Source organism: Haplochromis burtoni, unplaced genomic scaffold, assembly GCF_018398535.1.
Source record: "Haplochromis burtoni strain Fernald_Lab_line unplaced genomic scaffold, NCSU_Asbu1 Contig_594, whole genome shotgun sequence".
NCBI classification, from domain to species: domain Eukaryota; kingdom Metazoa; phylum Chordata; class Actinopteri; order Cichliformes; family Cichlidae; genus Haplochromis; species Haplochromis burtoni.
The window spans coordinates 153,138-168,416 of NW_024582955.1; the positions used below are offsets into that span (position 1 = coordinate 153,138).

The window sequence follows — 15,279 nt, forward strand, 5'->3', positions numbered from 1 at the left end:
CCGCTTGGCATCTTTCTTGGCCTTCAGACAACAATTCTGAAAGAAAAAGAAAAAAAAGAAGCACTTGTTATTACACCACTTATCATTATTGCATCACTAACAGACTCCAAACTGTGCGAAAATCACAAAGAAAAGGAGGCTTTCTGCAGAATACCACACCCTGCACAGGAACCTGTTGAATAAGAAACTGAAGATAAAAAAGGTGGACGTGTTCAGCTGGGTCTGAGGAGGGAGGCGTTCGTTATCAGCTATAAAATAACCTGCAGGTGTGACGGGACTCTGCAGCTGCGAGCCAAGAAGACTGAGGACTGCACACCTACAGCAGGTAATCAGGGATGCTCTCCTCTCACTCGCTCTGTCTTCTGTACAATGAGATGATTTCATTTGACTCTGACATGCTCTTCACGTTCTAAATAGTTTCATCGTGTTTTGGTAAATCAGGTTGTGAAAATTGTTTCATCCCACTTTCTGCAAATTCTGACTCACTAACAAGTTTTCACTGCGATTCACTCGTGACACATGAATCAGAAACACAACTACAGGTGTAATTCTTGAAACTCGGCGATGGCGTGATGATGGAAGTGATCCGAGAGGCAGAGAGGAAGAAAAAGGAATCTGCTAAAAATAACGAATAAAAAACTGAGAACAATTAAATTAAGCCTGAATATTGAGTTTTGTATTTCTTTCTCTCAACTCTAAACACAAAATTCAGTATTAAAAATAAATGTTCAAATCATAGTTTCCCATCAAAATGATAATAAGACAAAAGCAGGTGGAATGGATCAAGGAAACATTACTTTGTGTGTGCAGAAAGAGGAAGAGGACACTTTTCACATGAATAAATCATATTTTGAGACATGTAAGCATCTTATTGTCCATGTGATCTTCCTCCTCCTCTTTTATCTACCTGAGGAATCATCCTTGGAATTATATCAGGTTCATCTCATCAGTCTCGAGTGAGCAGTTTTGATGCACTGTGTTTAAGAACGACCTGGAGGATGTGCCGGAGATATGAATCAGTTTGGAAAATGTGTTTTGTAGTCACAAGAGATTCACTGAGATCTGCAAATATTGTCTAATGAGATCAAAACCATTTAAAGATTTAAACACTGACTGATGCAGGAACCTGTTTCAGGACCATGGCTGCAACCATCGTGCTGTGATGTCACCAAGATCAGAACTTCGCCATTGTTTTTCAAAACATGAATGTGGATCAATGTGTGCTGCTCTAGATGGTTTTTAATTTGAAAAGAATGCGATGAACTGTGCTGCACGACCAGTTTGGAAATAAATAAATAAATATTTGGTTTTGATGCATTTTGCTGGATTGTTTCTCTCAGGTTGGAGACATGGCCTCAGATCAGGTGACGGTCGCTGCTTTGAGTCGTCCCTTTGCTTTGGGGATGCTCTACGATGCAAGGAGAGATAAACTGAACACAGGTAAGTGTGAATATGAATGAATTACTTGCTGGAATCACTTCTGCAGGAGCGTCTTTATACCTTGACTCTGAATAGTGGCACAGATGGCTTCCTTTAGCCTGTTGAATGAATAAATGAAGCGGTTGTTTTAATAGCTGCTGTGTCACAGAGTCTTTATCAAATGCAGCAGAGTGCAGGTCTGGGCAGGATCCAGACACACGGTCATAAATATAGCAGGATGGAAAATCAGCTCAAGGTTCTGGACATCACGTCTTCTGTGGTACATTTCTTCATCAGTGTTGTCATACTGGAGCTGTTACTGGTATTAGTTGTGACAGCACCAGAGAAGGCCAGTACGGTAAATAAACGGTAATCCAATTGTGTTTTTCAAATAACAAGTAAAGTAAGGGATTACTATTGCAAAAAAGTAATTAGATTACTGTTACTTTCCTGTAAGCCTGCTGAGTCTTTGATTTTATTTATTTCCTGCTGTGTTTGACTTGCATCTGTTTGAAAGAGTGCAAACTCAACAGATCATGCTCTTATTTTATGGAATATGCAGACAACAGGTTTAAATGTTAAAGAATTTCTTCAAGTCAAAGACCGTTGCATATAATTACATTTTTGCTTGATGCATAAAGTTAAAAGATTAAAACTAATGAAACAAGTTTTAAAAAGAGACTTTTTCATTTGATTATATTTTATATGATGGATTATGCACAAAAACCAGAATTGGGCTGAAAGGTCTGTAGCTTTATTATGTATTCAGGTTGCATATAATGTTTTTAAAAAGTAACTAAGTCCCTAACTCCCAAGCTTGCAGATCTAACTAAATTAAACCATATCCCACTTTTAAAGAAGGTAGAAGATGATCTGGCTAGATGGAAATGTCTACCCATATCACTCATGGGAAGGGTTGCCGCTATAAAAATGATGGTCTTACCAAAAATAAATTATTTATTCTCAATGATCCCAACTAAACCGCCACAAGATTGGTTCAGATCTCTAGATTCATGTATGTCCAAATTCCTTTGGAAAAATAAACCCCCACGTATAAGCTTAAAAACACTACAAAAGACCAAGGATAAAGGAGGACTAGAACTGCCTAACTTTCAGCACTACTTCTTAGCCAACAGGCTTCAGTTTATCTCAGGATGGCTAAAACACACCCTCTTAGATGAACCTTGGCTAGATGTAGAACAAGCACTCTGCAATAATCTAGAGATCTCAGACCTACCATTTATCAGCTCAAACATCCAACGACATGAATGCTTTAAAAGCATCAACATCAGCTCTTCTCTGACAGCATGGTGGGAGTTTCTAAAATTGACGGCGTCTTCATTAATCCCATGCAAACGTACACCTATCTGGAACAACCCTGACATATTACAAAACAATAATATGATAAACTTTTCAGATTGGAGTGGTAAAGGAATCAAATATTTAGAACATATACTAGAAGGAACAGAATTTATTTCATTTGACGGACTAGTTACACAATATGGGATCAACAAGAAAAGATTTTTAGAATATCAACAAACTGGGGTCCAGACTGCGGTCTGGAGTGTGGGGCCTCCCTGCTGCTGCGGAGTCGGGGCGGTCTGCCTCCCCCCACCGCAGGGAAAAGGGTAACACCACCTGGGTCTGGGTGCAGTTCCCCCCTCCAGGGGCAAGGGTACCTAGACCCGGTTTGTAGAGTACGCTTGGGGAGTGTGATCGTGTGTACAGCGTCTCTTTATGTCTGTCTCCACGTTGGTTGAGTGTGGAGTAAGTGCATATGAGAGCATGAGGGTGGGAATGGATGTTTGTGTCTGTGTGTGCCTGTATGTCTGTGTCTATATGTCAGGTTGGGTGTCAGGCGCCACCTCTCTGGGGACATCTCAGGCCCTCCAAGGTTTGGAGGCCTATCTCCCCCTACCACCACTTCCCCTGCCAGTGGCGGACCCCTCAGACATCGGTGCGTTGGTGGTTCTTTGTGTCCGGGGGTGGGCGTCCAGGTACACACCGGCTCACTCCTTGGCGGCCGCTTATCGGGGCCTGGAGCCTGGGGCTCGCTCGGGCCACTTCGGAGGTGGGGTGCCCCCGGCCTCTCGGCCTGGGGCTCGGTCACTCAGGCGCAGCTGGCTGCCGGCGGAGCTCACGGGCGCATCACTGCAGTACTCTGCTGTAAAACTGAGTGTCTGCACATTATGCCCATGTCCATTTTAAAGCTATAATTGGAATATGCTTCAGTAAACAGTTAAAAAACAAAACCTTTGTCAACGTCCAAATATATATAGACCTAACTGCTCATGGACACTGATTATAACACAGGTGTCGAACTCCAGGCCTCGAGGGCCGGTGTCCTGCAGGGTTTAGATGTGTCCTTGATCCAACACAGCTGATTTAAACGGCTAAACGACCTCCTCAACATGTCTTGAAGTTCTCCAGAGGCCTGGTAATGAACTAATCACGTGGTTCGGGTCTGTTGACCCAGGGTGAGATCTAAAACCTGCAGGACACCGGCCCTCGAGGCCTGGAGTTCCCACCCCTGGATTATAACATCACATCTAAACCTGTTTTTAAACCAGGCTTTAAAAAACTCCATACAAGCTTCCATTGGTACTGCAGTTCCTTTCTTGGCACCCTTTACGGGGCGACCGTGGCTCAGGGGGTTGGGAAGCGTATCTGTAACCGGAAAGTTGCCGGTTTGATCCCTGGGCTCTCTGTCCTGGTCGTTGTGTCCTTGGGAAAGACACTTTACCCTACTTGCCTACTGGTGTTGGCCAGAGGGGCCAATGGCGCAATATGGCAGCCTCGCTTCTGTCAGTCTGCCCCAGGGCAGCTGTGGCTACAACCGTACCTAACCCTCCACCAGTGTGTGAATGTGAGAGTGAATGAATAGTGGCATTGTAAAGCGCTTTGGGTGCCTTGAAAAGCGCTATATAAATCCAATCCATTATTATTACTATCACAGGGCTGGCTATCGATTTCTATTTCTATAACTGATTCGAGTCAGATTCACAGAGTCGTGAGTTGATTCGGTTTTGACTCAGACAGAAATATCACATAGATATAAAAATGTGGATACGTATAAACCAAAGCTGACACTGTGAGACTTCATCAGAGGTGTGAGCATCACAGCAGAGGCCTCTGTGTCAAAGTAACTGAGGATAAAACACAGAAAAACATGAAGGAGATTCTCCTTTTTATAGCAGATAACCTTGAAAATATTCTGCAGTAGAACAAAAACTAAGAAAACCATGAATCAGCAGGTGAGCATTACCTGATGCTGCTGAGGTGACAGAGGTTTGATTAGAGACACAGCTAAGAGTTTTGCAGTTTGGCATCATTTTAAAAAGTTTACATTTCTTCGGTATTGAACAGCAGAAATGAGAATTCCTTGTCAGAAGCTGTCAGCACTAAACACAAGAACTGTGAGATGACCCAAAAGCTTGATTCTGTTCATCTGGATATTTTCAGTGGGAGAAACGTATCATCATCATCAGGTGACGTCTTCAGTCTCAGCTGACTGCAGGTTTCAACCTTATAAACAGCACATTTGTATAATGACTGAAACCACTGAAGCAACAATGAAGGTCAGCTCCTTCATCATTAATATGCAAATTGTCATGATCATTGATCAACAACCTCTAATCAAAGATCACTGATCAAAGACCATTGATCAATAATCATGGTCGTTCTGTGGTGCATTATGGGTAATCTCGGCTTCTTACTGAGCGTGCTCCTGTGATTGCCCAGCATGTCATGGTGGGTGGGAGGTATTGTCCAGTATTGTCTTTATCTTGGACAACATCCACCTCTCAGACCCTAATGAGGGTGATGAGGACTCTGACTCATCACCCTCACTGATGCATCCAACCACCGCAGAGTCATCAGAAACCCTACTGATGATGGAGGTCTGTGTGCAGTGGCTGAAGTCTGTGGTGTAGAGGGTGGAGGGGGAGAGGACGGTCCCCTGTGGTGCCGATCACCTTGTCAGACACACACTGTGGAAGACGCACATATTGTGGTCTTCCTGTAACAACAGGTAACAACCATCCAGGACACCAGAGCAGCATCCACCTGCATCACTGTTAGCTGATCACCCAGGAGGGTCGGCCTGATGGTGTTGAAAGCACTGGAAAAGTCAAACACGACCCTCACAGTGCTCCAGATGGGTGTAGGCACGATTGAGCAGGTAGATGATGGTGGCCTCAGCGCAGAGTCGGGGCTGGTATGCAAACTGAAGGTGATCCTGATGTGGTCTGATGGGTCAGAGCTGGTGCAGGATGAGTCTTTCCGGGGTACTGGTGCATGACTTGGGAAGTCAGTGCCACAGGCCATCTGTAGCTCTTTTTCAGCATGAAGTCACAACGCTGCTCACTGAGCATCACTTCACTCCTTACCCAAGCTCCAAAAACTCTTTCCCATATCTGCATGGTGTGGCTCATCAGCTTTATTATACTGAATCAACAGAAATGTTAATAATTTTTTCACAAAAACATTTCCTTTTTGTGTTTTCTGTAGATTTCACGCTGTGGGACAGAGAAACAATTAAAAGGTACAGCACTAGGCAGAATCAGGCCAGCACCACCTACGAAATTACTACATCAGACTCCATTGAGACCAAGTCTTCTCTGCTGGATGTAGACACATATTCTAAAACTAGTTGGTTGTGTGGACTGACTGAAAAGAGTGGGTCCTGCAGCTTTCTGAATGACAACAAGAAGTTCAAGAACCAGAGCAGAGTGACGCTGCAGTTCAAAGCTACGACTGCATTTGAACGGCTGGCAATGACTCACCTGGAAGCAAAAACCACACAAATACAAGACGTCATTAAGAAAAGCAACGCAACACACGTAGTCACAGGCATCCAATATGGGGCACATGCTTTCTTTGTGTTTGACAGCGAGAAGCTGGAGAGCAGCAGTGTTCAGCAGACGAAGGACCGCATGCAGGCAGCAGTTAAGATGATCATTGTATATAGTTCTGAGGCAAAGGTTGACGTCAAGCTGAGTAAAGAAGAAAAAGCTGTGACTGATAAATTCTCCTGCAAATTCTACGGAGACTTCATTCTCGACAGCAACCCTTCAACATTTGAAGATGCAGTGAAGACCTACTCACAGCTTCCAAAGCTCCTTGGAGGAAATGGAGAGAAAACAGTTCCTGTCAAAGTGTGGCTGACACCGCTGAAGAAACTGGACCCAACCGCTGAAGAGATGAAGGGAGAGATTTGTGTCGGGTTACTGAGGAAAGCTGAGAATGCTCTAGAAATCATCAAAGAGATGGAAATGAGATGCAATGACTCTCTGGATGAAGACGTGGTTCAGAGTTTTCCACAGATTCACAAAAAGTTGAAGCGTTTCCAAAACCTCTGTGAAGATAGTGGAAAAAAGCTGAGACAGGCTATGATGGAGACATTCCCTTCCATTCTTGAGGGTAAAGAAGACAGTTCACTGGAGAAACTCTTAGACGACCAGGAGAAGTCACCATTCAGTCTGGAGAACTTAGACAAGTGGTTAGATAATACAGAGAGAGAAATCAACGTCATCAGGTCCTGTGTGGAAGCAATGAAGGGGATAGAAATCACTAAAGATGAGTCCGAGTTCGACAGAGCGGTTCTTGCTCAGGGTGTAGACGATGTCCTGAGCTTTGTTTTCACCTCTGTGGAAACTGACGACCCCTACCTGGACCAGATGTACAAATACTTGCGTTGTCATGACAGTTTCACTCCACCAACAAAAGACCACTGGTTCTTCTCAGCTGAAGTGGTAGCCAACCTGAGACAGAAAGCTGAAGAGTTCTGCAGCATCGCCAAAGGCCTGAAGAGCAGCAGCAGGTTTAGCTTCATTGTGGCATCAGAAACAAATAAGAAATACAAAGGAGCAACCATCTACCACTACAGGAAGGGCCGTCGGGTCACTGAAGAGTTTTCAAAGCCTGCTGTTCCTGATGTGGAAAACGTTAAAGACAGACAAAATCTAATCTGGTGTAAGTCCACTTTTTTCCATTTCTTACGCCATTCAGCAAAAGTATTATTTGAATTCCTAATTAGCATGCTGGTTATATTGAATAAACATGTAATGCTTAGATTATTGTATGTATGTCTGCTGTTGTAAAGTGGCACAGATAGTAATGAGTAGTAAGAAAGTGTGTCCCTTTCTCTCTGATCAGACGCCTGTGATCTCACCTTGGACCCAAACACTGCAAACAACTACCTGATTCTGTCTGAGGACAACAAGAAGGCAACGTGTGGAGCATGGCAGACGTATTCTGATTGTCCTGAGAGGTTTGATACAAAGACTCAGGTTTTGTGCAGGGAGGGGCTGACTGGGCGCCATTACTGGGAAGTGGAGTGGAGTACTGGTTCTAGTAATAACGTTGGTGTAGCTGTTACGTACCAAAGCATTGTAAGGAAGGGGAAGAGTGACGAGGCAGGGCTCGGTTCTAATACCAAATCCTGGTATTTTGGTGTGTACGAGCAAGAGCTCAGTGCTTGGCATAATGGTAAAGTGTGGAGCGAAAGTCTTCCCAGTACCGGCTGCAGCAGAGTCGGAGTGTTTCTTGACTGGCCTGCTGGCACTCTGTCTTTCTACAAAGTCTCCCATAACACACTGAGTCACTTCCACACCTTCCGCACCACCTTCACAGAGGCTGTGTACCCAGGCCTCTATGTCTATTACAAAACCAACTCTGCTGCCCTACGCCCAGTTTAATTAGAGCAGCAGAGTCAGTCACACAGAGTTAGAAACATTTAGTATCATGCTTTCGAAAAATACCTTTAGCTTCATTCTATCAAGCAAACATTTACATCTTTGGTGCTGGGATATTATTTCACGCACCAGCGAGATAAACCCTGCCTACCATGCTGCCGGTCTGCCCGGTAACAGCAGCTTCCTCCCGTCCCTGAACTCTGCCAGACCTCAGAAGGTCCTCTGTGGTACCCGGTGGCCTAACCTCAGCAGCTCCTTTCAGCCTGCTGATTGTCTTGTTCTCACAGGGCATCACTTACAGAAGAAAACCCCAAACATGTACCCTGCTGGCCACGTAATGAAAAAGAAATGTGGACTGTCATTAGTCTGAGTTTTGTCTTGCTGCTGCATATGTTATTTTTTCTAGAATGATAGTGAACTGTTATACTGTTCTTGGTCTTTATCACAGCTTTATGACTCACATAGCATGAAATCATTATTAAGGGCTTTTATGGATAATTAGTGTAATCGCATTATAACAGGTGTTACTGAGGGAACCTTATATTTACTCTAACACGTCATAATTAAATACTTGTTTTCTCTTATTAAAACTGCTGTTATCGTTACGGGGACGCTGGGTATGAGTAACACACTTAGCACGAGCAGTCTTTTAAAAAAATGTTGCTGGGGGTGGATTCCTGATGTGATGGTTTCAGTTTCTCTTACTTGGTTCAGTGTTTGCTGGGTTCTTATTAACAGTAACATGTGTAATGTACATTTAGATGCTAACACTGGCAGATCGAGGTCGATGATGAGGCAACAGGAGTCTGAGTCCTTTCTGTGAGCCAAGGAAATATCTCGAATCAAGATGTTCCCTGAGTGCAGATGCCTTATTCAACCGTTGAACCAAATCACTGTCATAATCATTTAAGTGCATTATATTTTTCTGATTTCTTTGTCCTAAAATAATCAATATGTGCCGCTCGGGAAAGCTCTGGGTAGTGTGTCAGAACATCTTCCCACCATGACCCAGAATCCATCCCAGAGTCCCAACATGCTGTTAACGATTTCGATCCGCTCCTCACGTGTTAACCTCTTCGACATGTCGATGGCTGTGAACAAAGAGAAACTTGTAAATAACTCATGAAAGAATAAAGTTACGTTGAAACCAAGCACACCATTGTTGTTCTTGTGACATTACCAATAAGTCTGATGTGTCACATGGCCCTCTTCCTATTGAAAAACAAAAGTTGTATCCAAGATGGCCGACTTCTAAATGGCCACCATGGTCACCGCCCATCTTGAGGAGTTTGCCCCTCACATATACTAATGTGCCACAAACAGGACTTTAACATCACCAACCATTCCCATGTTATTACGCTGTATCCATATAAATGGCCACCCTGTAGATACACAAAAGACCCATGAATCTCAAATCTTTATAAATCTGTGTTAGTGAGAACTTTTCCTTTACCAAGATCATCCATCCCTCCTCACAGGTTTTGCTTTAAGGTGGGGGCAGAAAAGCAGTCAGTATCTGGTGTGGCCACCATTTGCCTCACGCAGGGCAACACATCTCCGTTGCATAGAGTTGATCAGGTTGTTGATTGTGGGCTGTGGGTCCACTCCTCTTCAATACTTGTGCAAAGTTGCTGAATATTGGCAGGAACTGGAACTCGCTGTCGTATACGCCGATGCAACACAAGCTGTCTGCCATCTGCCCTGAACAGTAAAATCATCTGTGAACAGGACACCTCTCCAACGTGCCAGACGCCATCGAATGAGAGCGTTTGCCCACTCGAGTCGGTTACGATGACGAACTGCAGTCAGGTCCGGACCCCGATGAGGACCACGAGCATGCGGATGAGCTTCCCTGAGACGGTTTCTGACAGTTTTTGCAGAAATTCATTGGTTATGCAAACTAATTGCTGCTGCAGCTGTCCGGGAGGCTGGTCTCCACCTGGTCAACCATCCTGGAGGTGAACATGCTGGGTGTGGAGGTCCTAGGCTGGTGTGGTTACATGTGGTCTGCAATTGTGAGGCCGGTTCAATGTACTGCCAAATCCTCTGAAACGCCTTTGAAGACGGCTTATGGCAGAGAAATGAACTTTCATTTCACAGGCAACAGCTCTGGTAAACGTTCCTGCAGTCAGCATGCCAACTGCACGCTCCCTCAAAAGCTGCGACATCTGCAGCACTGTGCTGTGTGATCAAACTGCGTACTTCAGAGGGGCTTTTTATTATGGGCAGTCTAAGGCACACCTGTTCATGCTCTCTAATCTGCACCTTGACACACCTGTGAGGAGGGATGGATTATCCTGACAACAACTTCTCACTAACACAGATTTAGACAGATTTAAGAACAATATTTGAGATTCATGGGTCTTTTGTGTATGTAGAAAAATTTTCAGATGTTTGAGTTGAGCTCATGAAAAATGGGAGCAAAATCCAAAGTGTTGAGTTTATATTTTTGTTCAGTTTATGTGTAACTGTACCTGTGAGTAAACATGATTTTCTTTCTTTGGAACAGTTTAAAATAATGTCACAAATATTTGTTGTGTAGAAGAACTGTTACATTTTAATTTTGTGTTGTAAAAAGAAATGAATGACAGTTTCCAAATCACACCTGGAAAGAAAAGGCTTAACCTTCGACAGACGTCTGAGGTGATAGGATGAAGATTTCACCACCCCATATACGTGGCCTTAGTGCAGTGTCGATTTTTACCCCAAGATTAGTAATCGAGTTCTTCAGGTGAGGGGTCAGAGCAGCAAAGTCAACATCTGAGGTACCAGGGGAACAATTGGGACGGAATAAAATTGCCTCTGTTTTACGTTCATTAAAATGTAAAAAATTTAGGGCGATCCATGACTTAACTTCACTAAGACAATCAAGCTGGAGTCCAATCGGGGAGCTATCAGAGTGACTGAAAGGTAGATGAAGCTGGCAATCGTCAGCATATAGATGAAATGAAACTTTTTGTTTTCTTAAGATCGCACTCACTGGCAGGAGATGAAACAGTAATGGCGTAATAATAGATCGCTGCGGTACACCCCATGGCAGAGGGGCCACAGAGGATGAAGCCGAACCCAACTCAACACAGAAGCTCCTGTTAGAGAGACATGATTTTATCCATGAAAGTGCCAAGCTGGAAATTCCTACACAATGCTGTAGTCGAGAGATCAGCAGGTCATGATCCACTGTGTCAAATGCAGCAGTCATGTCCAACAAAACAAGCACTGCATGTTTACCAGTCGCTAACAAAATGACATTCATAACCTTTATGAGAGCTGTCTCCGTGCTGTGAAACGGCTCAAACCGGACTGAAGAGCTTCTGGAGTTTGAAAAACATTTAGATAGTCCATCAGCTGGGTGTGAACAATCTTTTCCAGGATCTTACTCAGAAAAGAAAGCTTAGAGATGGGTCTGAAGTTTGTCATAATTGAAGGGATGCGGGGAACTGCATGCTTAAACTCACTCAGTACTTGACCTGACAAGAGGCTGGTACTGATTAAGTTCAGAGCATGTGGTCCAACGGGAGGAAACACCTCTTTAAGAAAACATGGAGGAATGTCGTTGTTTGGAGAGCCACATGGTTGAGCATTTGACTCGAGCTTCTCTAGCTCAGGTAGAGCAACAGTTTGGAAAGAAATAAGCAAACTTGAACAAGAAACATGCACGGCTGGATCCACAGAAGATAATGTAGAAGGTCTTGAACTGGGTCGTCTGCTATGTTCATGTCATGTTCCCAGGTTCTTCTATGTATGCCAGGTCTCCATGTTCAGCTTCATAGCCAGATTGTGACACATTGACTCCAGAGCAGAGCTGAGTTTTCTGGATGAGACCCTTGCCCAAAAGCTGGGGGTCCCACTGGTTCCCCTCACCCAACTGCTGCTGCTCTGAATGGCACATGACTCAACAACATCACACATTGCACTCAGGAGATCCACCTCACTCTGCTGGGTAACTATGTTGAAAAGATCAGTTTATTTCTGTTTAAGGCGCCTGGTGCTCCCCTGGTGCTGGAGTACCTGTGGCTCACGCAGCATAACACTGAGGGCAGGGTTTCTAGCTGGAGTACGTGGAGCCACGAACATTGTGTATATTCATCGCATTAGTACTAGAGTGAAATTATGAGAAGTCATGGGTAATAGATTTATTATTGATAATAGATATTAAATTAATCTGGAAACTTAATACTTGCATTTTTGCCCCTGAGGAAGGTGGAGCTGTAGTTTGTTACTGTGACCACTAGAGGGCAGCAAGGAATGACACAGGAGACAACAAGAGACGTTTGCTTCTCATTTATTATCAGCATGCATCTGATAATGATTCATATCAGGTATCAGAGCTTCATCAAACACACTCACAGTCTGACTGCTGCTCTGAAACACTCGTGTCATACTGATTCTGAAAGTTAAAGATGCTCTGAGAACCTCGACAAAACAGTGAAAAACTGGCATTACTGCTGGTTTATGATTTAGTAGAGCAGTGATGTCAGGTCAGTTCTTTACCTGCTGTCACTGCAGTGAAATCAGACATTTTATTTTGAAAGGTTACTGGTGGATCCTGGCAACCATCTACAATCTGTTATAAGGCCTCCATTGGAAAATTGTGTATTTGATACTGGAATATGATACCAACATGTAATATGAAGATAACACGGAGTATTTCAGTGACCAAGTAGCATTGGGGTAAAAGTTATTGAACAGTGTTGGAGCAAAGTGAGAAAATTGTGATGGATTCAAATATTCCAGAAGCTCAAATGACTTCATCAAAACATGTTTCAGTCACATTTAATCAACACTAAATGCTCAAGTTTATTGAATATGAATCACTTGTGTTAATTTAACTCAACTGTTTAAGGTCCTGCCAACACAGAACATCTGTGTGCAACCAATGTCCACTGTTGAATGAAGTAAATCCAACATGCACACAGTATGTCATGTATGGATAAACAGGTTACACTGTTAAACTGTGAAAACACACATTAAAAATCTGCAACAGTCTCACGTTTTACTGTAACTGCTTCATATTGTGTGCTGCTGTAGTACAGTTTGAACAGCCTTCATATAGATTTATTTGGTTTAAGTTTCATACAAAACACACAAAATGTTAATGCATCAAATGAACAAAGTACAAATTTGAAAAGTCATGTGTAAAAGATTTATAGTTATATATTTAATAAACGCCTCTGTGTTCGTTCTGCGGATTTACTGCACAGGACGGATCTTCATGCTGATGGTCTTCAGGGAGTAGTTAAGACCTTTCCACTCGAACCAGTCCACACCAACAGCATAGATAGTACCATCAGCCCCCCAACGATAAACCCCGTTAGGGTTTGCACCGAGACAGGTGTTGTACCAGAACGCCCCCAGATATGATTTGGCACAGTTCCCGGCCCAGCTGTCCTGGTCTTTGTCAAATGTGGAGAACTTCTGTCCGTTGTGACAACTCAGGGCATCTCCTGCAGAAACACAGATGAATAAGCCCAACATTACCACTAATCCCAGTCAGACTGGTTAGCAGGTGTACTGGGAGTGTTCTCAGTGGACCACAACACAGACTGGACTCAAAGCAGGTTCAGCTCCCTGCTGATCCTGTATGTCTCCGCACCACCTGATCTGTGGTGGGATACAGCTCCAACCTTTTTATCTGTTTCCATGGAAACAGTCAGCAGAGCCCTCGGTGAGCGACTCCTGTTTGCACAGCACGAAGGTCACATGATGCTGTGATGACATCATCAGTAAATGGGACAGCTGGAACATCTCTGGAGCTAAACTTGTTGGAGGTTTCAAACTAAGCTTAAACGAGGAACCAGATGTAAGACCTGACACTTATTCATCTTTCAGAGTCAGAGCAGAATACTTCCCCACCTGCCCCTCCGTTAATGAATCCGGACACGTGCAGTCTGTATCCGTCGGACTCTGGATTGATGGAGAACGAGGAGTAACGGGCAAACGCCACGTTTCCACTGAAGTCCTCCATGTCGACCAGCAGCTCGTACCTTTTCCTCAGAGTGAGGTGGAAGAGACTCTCGAGGCCTATAAACAACCAGAAACATGCACAAGTCTCTGATATGTGAAGCTTCTCTGGTTCAACATGTGTCCACAAAGTCACATCAGAGTTTCAGCTTTGCACTTTGCTCACCGAGCCAGTACTCTCTGGCAGGGTTACCGAAGCCCATCTTGTATTGACTCCAGGGTCTGTAGAAGTTCACCGAGCCGTCCGTCCTCCTCTGGAACACCTGGGGACGAGAAGGTGGGTAACCAGCTGGACATACACGGCATTCAAGATTAGTCAGAACCACAGACAGGTACCACTAACGCCCTGCGACTTTAGTTTGGACATCGTGCAGACAGCTGGGCTGATTCCTTGTAGCCTCCAACAGTGAGTATCTGGAAGCCTGCAGCAGTGCAGCCAGACGCCTGCTTGCAGGTTTTCCCCACACCGCTTCTCCTCTCTGCTTATTACAGAGAAACTCTGGTTTTCTCTCAGATGACAGCAAACAGTACATTCACAGTCTTTTACACACTTTAACTGTTTCTACAGCACTGTATCCTTTCTCCACACACGACCACCTCATGTTCTCCACCATCAGGTCATCATGAGCTTGTTGTGATCAACACCAGGGTCAGTGCTGTTCCTGTTACTGAGCTGGTCACCGCCCATCCTGCTCCTGCACCACCTGACCTCCTCGTTCCTCAGGAGGAGACATTCAGGGAGACTGCTGTTCACATCAGTTGCCTCAGCTTGTCCTAGTAGGAGTTCCACCTCATTCACCTGCTACCGTAATCATCTGCCTTCCTGTGTACGACCACTGTGATCACCAAAGATGTGGGCTTCATAGGTAATTGGGAAACTTTCTGGAGGAAACCTGGTCTTGTTAGGAGAGACAGTTATGCAGACTGCACGTGTCCATCAAAACAGTGGTTTGCTGCATGTATATTTTAACTTTGCTTTTTATTTCATTTGAAGGAGACCTTCAACTCAGGGTGTCTTTTTACAGAGTTCAGAATGTTTTCTTTCATAAATAAAATTTATGAAACCCCTGCCTTAGGGATGTCATTAGAAGACATAGCATACATTTACACTGCTATGCAGATGACACCCAGCTCTATCTGTCCATGAAGCCAGATAACACACACCAATGAGTTAAACTGCAGGAATGTCTTAAAGACATAAAGA

The 15,279-nt window shown here is 44.1% G+C and overlaps 2 protein-coding genes across 2 annotated transcripts; one reads left to right on the forward strand and one right to left on the reverse strand.

Annotated features, from left to right (window-relative positions):
• The first annotated feature begins 6 nt into the window (after positions 1-6).
• On the forward strand, positions 7-9,260 carry LOC102291621 (stonustoxin subunit beta). Its single transcript, XM_005948480.3, has 4 exons — positions 7-325; positions 1,341-1,440; positions 5,929-7,392; positions 7,576-9,260. Exons 2-4 carry the CDS (start codon positions 1,350-1,352, stop codon positions 8,115-8,117), a joined length of 2,097 nt encoding a protein of 698 aa, XP_005948542.1. The 5' UTR covers positions 7-325; positions 1,341-1,349; the 3' UTR covers positions 8,118-9,260.
• Positions 9,261-12,386: 3,126 nt separating this feature from the next.
• On the reverse strand, positions 12,387-15,107 carry LOC102296477 (microfibril-associated glycoprotein 4-like). The gene is made up of 3 exons (XM_042214606.1): positions 14,242-15,107; positions 13,968-14,135; positions 12,387-13,558 (listed from the first exon to the last, which is right to left on the reverse strand). The coding sequence occupies exons 1-3, from the start codon at positions 14,276-14,278 to the stop codon at positions 13,305-13,307; spliced, it is 459 nt and encodes a 152-aa protein (XP_042070540.1). The 5' UTR covers positions 14,279-15,107; the 3' UTR covers positions 12,387-13,304.
• Between the last annotated feature and the right edge of the window lie 172 nt (positions 15,108-15,279).

Bases quoted from the DNA above. Each gene is read 5' to 3' on its own strand.
- LOC102291621 (XM_005948480.3), top strand. From the start codon at position 1,350: ATGGCCTCAGATCAGGTGACGGTCGCTGCTTTGAGTCGTCCCTTTGCT. The intron at 1,441-5,928 runs GTAAGTGTGAAT...TGTTTTCTGTAG, and splicing joins GAGAGATAAACTGAACACAG to ATTTCACGCTGTGGGACAGA. The intron at 7,393-7,575 runs GTAAGTCCACTT...CTCTCTGATCAG, and splicing joins CAGACAAAATCTAATCTGGT to ACGCCTGTGATCTCACCTTG.
- LOC102296477 (XM_042214606.1), bottom strand. From the start codon at position 14,278: ATGGGCTTCGGTAACCCTGCCAGAGAGTACTGGCTCG. The intron at 14,136-14,241 runs GTGAGCAAAGTG...GGTTGTTTATAG, and splicing joins TGCCAGAGAGTACTGGCTCG to GCCTCGAGAGTCTCTTCCAC. The intron at 13,559-13,967 runs GTGGGGAAGTAT...GTGTTTCTGCAG, and splicing joins ATTCATTAACGGAGGGGCAG to GAGATGCCCTGAGTTGTCAC.